The sequence below is a fragment of the Homalodisca vitripennis genome, chromosome 3, assembly GCF_021130785.1.
Source record: "Homalodisca vitripennis isolate AUS2020 chromosome 3, UT_GWSS_2.1, whole genome shotgun sequence".
In the NCBI taxonomy this organism is placed as follows: Eukaryota; Metazoa; Arthropoda; class Insecta; order Hemiptera; family Cicadellidae; genus Homalodisca; species Homalodisca vitripennis.
This window is the reverse complement of record NC_060209.1, coordinates 151,962,181-151,973,443: the sequence shown is the minus strand read 5'-3', so window position 1 is coordinate 151,973,443 and position 11,263 is coordinate 151,962,181. Positions and strand designations below refer to the sequence as shown.

Sequence of the window (11,263 nt, the reverse complement as noted above, 5' to 3'; positions counted from 1 at the left end):
CCCCTATCCATATCTTTGTCATCCAAAAATTCTTTTGGGAAGTCTTTCCTGTCAGGTCTTATAGTGCCACATGCCTGAATTTTCTTTTGCTGCAATGCAATTATAAGAGAAACATTGGTAAAAAAAATATGAAAGAAGACAGTATAATTTTTACCTGGGCTTCTTTCGCATTTACTGTTTTATACAGCTACGACCTTTGAATGCAATCATCGATTCATCTACCGACTGAAACTGTGTTGGATAGTAACAGTTTTTATATGTTTCAGTTAAAGTGTTCAGCAAAGGTCTTATTTTATACAGTTTATCGTATTCTGGTGATTCATGTGGAGGAGTTTTACTATTGTCATTCACATGGAAGTTAGTGAGAAACCATCCAAACATATTGACAGACATAGTACTAGGTATGTAGTCATCTCGAAGCTCACGTGATGAGGACCAATAATCCTTGTTTGATGGTAATCTTTTTATTCCCATGAGGATATTTATTCCTAAGAATATTTTCATTTCATTAATATTTTTAGGAGCTCTATTTACTCCCCCTCCTTTTTGGGTCGCGTATAGGTTTGTTTCATATACTAGTTTTTCTATAAAGTTATTAGGAAATAATGCATACAATGCATCAATGGGTGTTTCTGGTTCTATCTGAGACCCTGTAATTTCATTGAAGTGATATTGCATATTAGTTTTCATGTATTCTCCACTCCAGTTTATTCCATCAGCGTACAACCTCTCAGCTAGCGGTCGGTCATCAATATCATCAAAGTTATCAAGTTGGCCATTTGCTGTTACAGTTGCTACTGGTAAGACATCAATATTATTTTCAGTGCTAGAACTTTGAATAGCAGCATTATTGTCGTTATCTGCATTATTGTCCCTAATGTCATTTATAGAATTGTCAACGAGCGTGTTTACTTTATTTATGTTGTCTGAAACATCATCCAGGTCTATCTGCATCAGAGCCAAGTAATCATGGTCTGGTTCCAGGATTCCATTCTCTCCTACAACGTAATTACCAACTACGTTATTCTCATCATCATCCTCTTCATTGACTTCAGATTCAGAACCTGAGGGTAGATCTACAGTTTCCTGCAACCACGCTTCTATATTTTCATGTTTCTCCCAAGACATGTTTCTGTCACACAATGATACAAACTACGATCACTACCTGCATAGTGGTAACGTGGTGTAACCACACCTGTTCGCAACGGCCATTCACTTGCATAGTGGTATTATGGTGAAACCACCAAATGTTTTGTATTTATTAAAAAAATTAAAGGCATTATTTCACAAACTAGGTGTTAATTCTAAACTGGATATACACACCTCAAAATAATAATTAAAGGATCACTTTTTTAACAGAATGTACTCGGTTAACGGTTCGAAATTTTATAATTATTTTTTTAAATTTCAAAGTCGGCGTTGAAAGTAAAATAACCTGTATATGTTTTTTTTATATGATATTTTATTTTAGGCTAGAACAGTAAACAAAGTTTAAAACCGCAAAATTAAAACGAAAAAAACTCTCTTATTAAAGTACAAATGTAATAAGAAATGATCTGGTCTTTTGAATCTCACTTTCAATACCTTGTATTGCCACCTCTAGCTGATATAACCGCACGAACACGCTGTGGCATGGTTCTGATGAGTCGTCTAAGGCTATCTTGAGGTAACCGCTCCCATTCTTCTCGTAACGCCATTTCCAGCTCATCCAAAGTCCTGGGTTGGTTTGGGCGGCCCCGAATACTTCGTCCTAGTTGGTCCCAGACGTGCTCAATCGGGTTTAGGTCCGGACTGCAGGCTGGCCACTCCAACAGTGGTTTGTTGTTTTCGCCCAGGTACTCACGGACCAATCTTGCTGCACATGCTGACCACATGGTCGAGCTCCGTCTTGCATAAATAAAAAATTTTGACCTGCTTGCTCTGCTCTCGGACGAATATGAACGTCGTCTAACACCTCGTCCACATAACGCTGGGCTGTCAAAGTACCGTTTCGGATTATGACAAGGTCTTTACGACCGTCAGTTGTTATGCCACCCCACACTAATACTGAGCCCTCGCCAAACGGAACTCTGAGAGCTAGGCAACAGTTAATAAACAGTTCATTTCCTCTTCTCCACACTCGAGCGCGGCCGTCATTACAAAAAATTGTAAATTTTTACTCGTCTGAGAACATTACCTTACGCCACTGTCTCAGCTGCCAACGCCTATGGTCTCTTGCAAACTGCAATCTGGCTCTCTTATGACGCGCAGTCAATCTCGGCACTCGGACCTCCTAGATCTCAATCCAGCTTCCCGGAGTCGATTTCTAACAGTCTGATCCGACACACGATTTCCAGTCGCCTGGCTTAGGTCGTTTTGAAGTTTTCTAGCAGTTAAAAACCGATTACGAAGTGTATTAACACCTTCAGCCCGACGGGATAAATGAATCAATATTTTCCCCACTCAAAACCCCGACGTGCGCCACCGGTGGCACATGCCGATCCCCCCAAAACCCCGACGTGCGCCACCCGTGGCACACTCTTATACGGCATTTTAGTTTGGTTTTAAACCAAGCCGTAGTTTTACAACTTGTTTTAGATGACTTTGTCGATACATATGGAACCTTTTACAATGTGCTCCACCGGTGGCGCACGTCGGGTTTTGATAAAGACCTTTTTTAGTGGAAAAAAATACAAAGCAATAAATTTGAAACTCAAGATATTTTAATTAAACATTAGCTTTCCTATTACAAATGGTGTTCAGTTTAGTGCTTGGAGTTAAAACACTCTAAGCACATTGTAGGAGTCTCATCGCACCCTTTGCAGTAAGTTGAAACACGTTTTGCGTACGTCCTTGCTGCTTTGGCCCCCCTTTCTTCCTTCATTTTGCTGTAGCAGCTGACACACCGTTTTCTGTAAGGAATAAATCTAATTGGATGTTTGTACTTTCATAAAACGTATTTAATTATATTTTTATCAAATATATGGGAAACCATGTTGAAATAAACTTTACAAATTCATAGCAAAAATGCAGATCACTAATTTATTGAACTAAATTGATGAACATGCAGGTAAATTGACGAAAACTAAGATCCATTAGTTTGGATCTAAACTAGTATGTAGTGTTATTGTTGTTATAAGACGTAGTGTAGATATATTGTAATTTTATATAAAATTAAAATGAAATATTTTACCTGGTTTCTCTTGCAGTCCCTTCACGCTTTGAGAGCACATGTTTTAGTTTCTTGGTACCTTGCCTGCCATCTTGGGGTGTTTGAACAAGGGCTCCAACATTTTCTCCTTCAAGGAGATTTCGAAGTATTTTTTCTCTGAAAGTGAGCATACAACAATTTTTTTGGTTTAATGAGTACTTGTTATGTAGTACTAGTGCATTCACTACACAAGTACCTAGGAGAAGATCCAGTGCAACTTTTTTGTACCAAATGAGAGTCTTTCTGATAGGAGTGTAATAAGAGGACATCTGATCTGAAAAGTCCACTCCTTTTTTTGCTGCATTGTACGCCATGACACATGATGGTTTCATGACAACCTCGCCTTTCTTTGTTGTTTTTTTGCTTGCCACAAGAGTAGAAACGTCTTCAGGGCGAGTGGTTATCATCAGTACAGGCCTTTTGTCATGCCATTTAAGTACTTTTACTCCTGTACTGCTTTCTTGACAAATTACTTCACCTTTGGCTAATTTTTTTGCTAGTGACTTCTTTTGGATTGCCTTTTCGGTCACTTCGAAGGGTGCCACAAACATAAGTTTTCTTCTCAAGCAGAGTGTTTGGCCAACCTTGTGGAGTTGTAAAAGTTATCTGCAAACAGTGTTCTACCCTCATTTAGAAATGATTCCATCAAATGCATGACAATTTTATCTGCATGTGCCTCTCTTGCAGTTACGTCTGACTTACCAGCGTAAATTTTTGCTTTTAAAGTATACCCATCAGTGGTACAAATCTTGTAAATTTTGACTCCATATTTATGAGCCTTTTTTGGCAAATATTGTTTAAAAATCAAACGCCCTCTCCATGGAACCATAGACTCGTCAATAACTAGTGACTCTTCAGGTGTTACCAGACTTTCAAATTTTGCATTTAAATGATTGAGCAGTTTCTTTATTTTCCACAACCGAGGCTCTTCAGTTGCTGGTTCCTCATTATTTTGGAAATGTAGGCATTTTAGGAGACAGTCAAATCTGTCTCTGCTCATAGTTTTCTTGATGACACTATTTTGGTACATGGGATTGTTTGACCAGTACATTTGTCTTTGAGGCAATGGGCATATGCCCATGATCATCAGTACACCAAAAAATTTGTGTATCTCTTCAGTTGTACAATCAACCCATCTAGCCATTGCTGAACGCTTTTTTACAGGCTTTGAAGCAAGGTACTGATGTGCATACCTGTTAGTTTCCAAAACAATCAAATTCAATAATGTATCATCTAGGAACTGTTTATAAATTTCAAATGGATCATTTAAATTAAATTGGCCAACAGTTTTTAAGCCTGCATTTCCTGTGAAAGGATATGATCTGCATGTCAATTTTGGTTCTGTCCACTCTAACTTATTTTCTACATATTCACAATGAACCTTACAAACTACATCTTGTACAGGGTCACTTACATTTTCAATATTATTGCCTTCTTCGTCTCCACTCTCCTCTCTAACCCTTTGATATTCCTCATCTACTTCCATCAATTCCAATTCATCTAAATCACTAACAACGCCATCTTCTTCATTCAACTCCTCTGCACACTTGTTACATCACTTTCCTCATCTGATGGCATATATTCACTGCCACTAACTGAAAAATCGGTCAAAGAACGATCACTAAAGTCATCATCAAGGGCGTCATCGATGTCTGATTCATCCATTTTCTAAAATAAAAATGAACTCACTGAACTTACAGCAACACAGAACAATCTCTACGACAAGAAGACAGGTAATGGCGGCTTATAAAGAAGGTCTGATTCGTATTGTTGCTAATAGAGCGCTATAAGTAGCTCCGGCAAGTGTCGCACTCTTAAGGCTGCCAATAGAAGCTCTACGCGCACTATTTTTTGTCACTAATAGAGTGCGCCACCGGTGTAGCACGTCGTCTGAGAAAGTACCTTTCTTCACCAGGGGACGACGTGCGCCACCGGTGGCACATACTTTAATGTGAATTAAATATGATAAATATTGATTCATACGTATTATATAACATTATAGAATAATAATATGCGAATAAAACCGTTCCTCATGAACAATACTAACGCCGGGGTTTAGAGTAGTCTATGTTATTAAAACATCGAGAATTATTGATGTTGGAATTTTTGAGCGTGCGCCACCGGTGGCGCATTTCGGGGTGAACGTGTTAACTCGTAAAAATCGATCTTCTATGTGCATGGTGGATCTCGAGCGGCCTTGTCCTGGGCGTCTTCGAAGAGTTCCTAGCTCCTGATGTCGGTTCCATAATCTTGAAATTACTGACTGACACACACCTAAGCGCCTACCCACGTCTCGTTGGGAAACTCCCACTTCTATCAAAGTAGCAGCTCTACTGACATCACTCTCAGACAAAAAACACCCGCCATAACAATAAAAACACACAGGGCTAACTATAGAAGCCTAATCCAGACTGAACGAGATCAACTAGTGACAAAACTGAGCCTGAACCTTTCCTTATCTCATTCTTGTTTGGACATGATATCGAATAATCGCTCTTATCTTTTACTGAATTAGTCAGAAATAAACAAGAATTATTTATCTTTGCTACCGAGAGGTTCCTTTATCAGTGTGCAAAGTTCAAACATACTTCTGTTATTAATACTTGTTTTACAAGACGCAATAAAAGTGATCCTTTAATTGTTTTGAGGTGTGTATATGCAACAATAATTAAACACTATAAGTTACCTACCTTGAAAAGTAAGTCAACAGATGTGAAAACTGCGGGAGCTAACAAGGAACACGTGAATCTTGCAACAACAATTGAACTAACACAGTATGAAGTAAGATATTTTTCCGATAGGTAGCAGCATTAGCTTGTCTCTAAAGGTGGTTACAACACAATACCGCCATGCAGTTATAAATTATAAGCGCCCGAATCGGTGGTTTCTCTACATTACCAGTACGCTTCAAAGGGTTAACTAAACCGTACTACAACATAAACGAATTTTTTGAAGATGTAGTTAATTCATGTTTAGTTATATTTAACTGTTCTATCAAACTTGTTAGCCTATACAGTTTAAATATGTGAAGGAATAGTATATATGGTTATTAATACAATGATCACGTGAGTAGCTATATAGCCCAGTCAACGAATGATTCTATAACTTATTAACTTATATTATTAATTTAAGTTTCCCTAATAGCATTTTTCTAGCAAAACTAAACTAAGTTCTATTATACCCATTTACAAAAGTAAAAGCTGTATAAAATTATAAAATATAAGACCTATTAGTTTATTATCAGTATTCTCGAAAATCTTTGAAAAGTTAATGAACAAAAGACTTTTAAGCTGTATAGAAAAAAATAACTTTTTTAATGAGAGTCAATTTGGCTCTTGAAAGAATAGGTCAACTGAGAAAGCTATAACAAGGATGGTAAACTGTATTTTTGAGAGTGTTAATGAAAACCGTAAAACTCTGGGCTTGTTCATTGATTTCAAGAAAGCTTTCGATCTAGTTAATCATACCATTTTACTACAGAAACTTGAAAATGTGGGAGTGAGAGCTGTGACTCTTGACTGGTTCAATAGTTTTCTATTAAATAGAACCCAACAAGTGCGGATAAAGGATACAAGCAGCCCCTCTCTGACCGTTGAATCAGGTGTACCCCAGGGATCCGTTTTAGCAGCAAAATTATTTTTAGTTTTTATAAATTAATTATTGGAAACCCGTTTTATGGCCAGATAACTGCTTTTGCGGACGATGTAGCTTTTCTTTACTCTCCAAAAAACTATGCAATATTACACGAAAAGATAAGCAGTGCTTTAAATTACTTACAAATTTGGTGCTGTCGGAATGATATGCAAGTAAATGTATCAAAAACTAAATATATAATCTTTGGATTTAAAGACTTCGAATTAGAAAGGCCCTTAAAATACCACAATATGAATTGTAACGTAAATCCATGTAACTGTCAGTGTATTAAAAGAGTAAATAGTTACAAATACCTTGGAGTAGTAATAGATAGTACATTAACATGGGGGATCATATTACCGCGTAACATAATAAGTTAAGATCATCAATTAGAACTTTGTATTTTCTTAAAAATTATTGCGATACAGATCTTATGCGTACTTTATATTTTGCCCTAATCCAATCTATATTACAGTACTCAATTAGTTTCCGGGGAAGTACGTATACATTTTTGATAAATAAGTTAAAAGTAGCACAACATTATTTTATACGTATTGTATCAAGTAGAAGCAAAAGAGATAGCGTCTTTCCACTATATGTGTAATTGAAAATCTTGCATATAGAACATCTATACGTACCGGTATACAAAGTTTGGGAATTTTTTATACTAGAAGCGGAAATTTAGGTACAAGTGGTTTGACGTATAAAACTAGAATTAGTGAAAGTAGAATCTTCAGGTTACTAAAGTTAATGAAGAACTCTATAGACAGTCCATTCAATACGTAGTCCCAACATTATTTAATCAAATGACTGATGAAATAAAATCGAGTAATATCTTAAAACAATTCTGCTCCTTACTAAAATCCTGGCTATTTACAAAACCTGGTATTGCTTTTTTAACGAGTGTATTTATTTACGTTTTATGCAACCAATTATTACTTTGTTTACATCATTATTACATAATTTTTAACCCGATTGTGTAAAACTATCATAATCATAGTAGTGTGTTCGTGTGAATGTATGTTTTAGAGTGTCGATGTTCTGTCGTATGTATGTAAGTGTAAGTACGTGATTTTTCTGATATTTGTATGTAATTTGATATAATATAAGTAGTTATAAAGTGTAGGTTCTGGGACAGGACCTTTGACCCCTGTTATCTCTCTGCGGTGGGTCCTTATCAGTGATAACCTTTGACATTTCCGCATATTTTAAGATAAGCACGTGCCAGATAACCTTGACCCCAATTAAAAAGCAATTGACCTCAATTAAATAACAATTAGATAAGCCCGCGAGGTCGCTACTATTGTTTACGTTTCGTTATCGGCACGCGCCGGTTCGTATCGCGAATTCTTCACCTCTAGGTCATGGACCTGATATCACTGTCAGGCGTCTGCCAACCAGTCCATCAGACCGATAAGGTTTTTTTCTCTTTAAAACTAGGTGATGAATAATATAATGCAACGTTATCAAAAAAAAAAAAAAAAAACAATTCTTCTAACTATAGTACGATTGACTCGAGAGTGTTTCGAGTTATATTTTTCTGCTTAATATGCATTTTGTAAGAATATAAATGGATTGACTCGCTATTGATTTATTATTATTATTATGTGTGTTAATCATGTCGGTAACAATGCCATATGTAATCTTCCTTTATGTTTTGAGTGTTGTGTACAGTCAACAAAATTTCTCTTCACAACACTGGGGTAATGGAAGTACACTTGTAGCTCACGCAATATCAAACAGAACAAGGATAGATTTACATTACTCACCTAAATCTCCCCATCAAGCGTTGTTCACTTTGAACTATTTCAATGTTAGTAGCCAAGAGACAACTAGTGGATCTGATGGAGAAGAATCGTTGTCATTTTTTAATGAAGAGACTATGAATGATGCTCCGTCAGAACAAGGTGATGAAACGTTTTCTTTTGACGAAAACGACTCTACATTTAATGAAGACAACTATAGTGATGACACGACCACACTTGAAATTTTAAATGAAACAAATGACTGTTGTCTGCAAGCTGATGATTGCGCATATGTTAAAGAATCTTTACAAAAAGACATTGAGGAATACATCGATAGAATAGGACAGTTAAATAATGAAATCTCAAGATTGAATACAACAATTCGTGTCCTAGAATATGATGCTGAATTAAGAAACAAGGAATTGTACGAAGTGAAGTCACCCAAATATAGAAGTCGAAGATGTTACTGTCGGAGAAGAAAAGGAATTTTAAGACGTGGTGTCTAAGTCTTAATAAAGTTAGAAGAGCAGAAATAATCAACAGTTCAGAAGATTTACTAGAAAAACAATTTTATGTATATATGTTTAATATATAAATATAACTTTTTACTGAGGTATTAATTTTATTTGTGTTAACGTCCCAATAAAGACAGAAGATGATTGGTATAATATTCATTATACTAAGCTTTGATATCAATTGACCTGACCTCTGATAAATGTTTTATCTAACAACCAATTTAATTTTAAATGAAGCGCTATTTGTCCTCTATTTACCCTTGTTTACTACATTTTGTCGACACGTGGTCACCTTAAACCTTTAGAATGTTTAAAACTGCAACTTTCTATCAACACGTGTTCGCCTTTAACCTCAAACGTCAGTTCTGGATGGGTATATAGCGTTCTCCTCCTCAGAGAGTTGATCAAGTTCAATTTTCGACTTCTACTCGTCCGCTTCTCACTTAACAAGTAAGTAGTAATCTTTCACTTTATAGTCAGTGTGATAGAAAATGGAAACCTTGCGGTGTTAACACAAGTTTTCTATTACACTTTAAAGAATTACAAGTCTGTAAATAATATACTTAGTGCTGTTGAGCAGAGAACGGAAACCTTGCGGTGTTAACGTAAGTTCTCTGTTTAACAGTTGTTTTATGTTAAAAATATTAATAAAAATTCACTTTATAGTCAGTGTGATAGAAGATGGAAACCTTGCGGTGTTAACACAAGTTTTCTATTACACTTTAAAGAATTACAAGTCTGTAAATAATATACTTAGTGCTGTTGAGCAGAGAACGGAAACCTTGCGGTGTTAACGTAAGTTCTCTGTTTAACAGTTGTTTTATTTTAAATATTGAAAAAAAAAACGTTAAAGATGTAAAATAACAATTGTTTACAATCTTACGCTTTCTAAAAGTATAAAAGATTAAAAATCAACTTTACTTAGAATAATATTTAGTGTAAACACTTATTTGTTATTAATCACTTTATAGTCAGTGTGATAGAAAATGGAAACCTTGCGGTGTTAACACAAGTTTTCTATTACACTTTAAAGAATTACAAGTCTGTAAATAATATACTTAGTGCTGTTGAGTAGAGAACGGAAACCTTGCGGTGTTAACGTAAGTTCTCTGTTTAACAGGTGTTTTATTTTAAATATTGAAAAAAAAACGTTAAAGATGTAAAATAACAATTGTTTACAATCTTACGCTTTCTAAAAGTATAAAAGATTAAAAATCAACTTTACTTAGAATAATATTTAGTGTAACACTTATTTGTTATTAATTATTTCTTTTTTTTTATTAGAGAAAAATGGATTCCGACAAATGGTGAAGCAGTCTATTGACGTCAGAGAACCACGTGATTTTACAGCTCATCACTAGAAGAAGAAGAAGAAGATGGAGTTCATAATAGATTTTCAAGGGTTTAAAAAATAGTAACAATGAATTTATAGTAAAAGAACTTGCTCTTATTTCAACTGATGCACAAATATATGAGCTCCATTTATTTCAGCCACCGTGTAATTTTCATGAACTCGCACCACAAATACAAAAACAGGTGCTGTGGTTGGAGAGACAATAAGGTAAAGCGAGGAGAGATTGCGCACAATTCAAAATATCTAAATAAAACGAAAATTTTTAGTTTGAATATACAATTTTTTTAGTGTTATATTTACATTGTATGGTTGTCTATTCTCTGTAATTTTTCCAGAATTTATATTATGTTAATAACGAAATAATAAAAAAAATCGTAAAATGTGTTTTTGCGCAATCTCTCCTCGTAGGGTAGGTGAGTTTGCGCACATGGGTAGGAGAGATTGTTTATGGGAATAACTACTGATGCAATTTCACACTTTAAAACATATTTAATTAATGTAAACTAATGAAAACCTTCAAACTTGATGTAAGAAATTGAAAAATTAAACATTTTAACTTGGGCACATTTTAAAAAACATTATTACATAATAGAGCATTAAAATCATTTTTTTTGACGTTTTTTCACGGCGTCCACAGTCAATGCACTTTCCTTCATAAATTGTACAGCTCTCGTGCATCCCATCTTCCACAGACCATGCACTTGATCCAGTCAGATGTCGAAGTAGTCTCCTGATATAGTTCAAGACACTCTGTACACTCATCATCTTCATTATCGCTGACATGATCGGAAAGAAGTTCAATGTCTGCGTCATCTTCCTCAGATGT

The 11,263-nt window shown here is 35.4% G+C and overlaps 1 protein-coding gene across 1 annotated transcript; it reads right to left on the bottom strand.

Moving 5' to 3' along the window:
- Positions 1-2,680: 2,680 nt before the first annotated feature.
- On the bottom strand, positions 2,681-3,678 carry LOC124357657. The gene is made up of 2 exons (XM_046809636.1): positions 3,173-3,678; positions 2,681-2,891 (listed from the first exon to the last, which is right to left on the bottom strand). Exons 1-2 carry the CDS (start codon positions 3,595-3,597, stop codon positions 2,744-2,746), a joined length of 573 nt encoding a protein of 190 aa, XP_046665592.1. The 5' UTR covers positions 3,598-3,678; the 3' UTR covers positions 2,681-2,743.
- Positions 3,679-11,263: the final 7,585 nt, after the last annotated feature.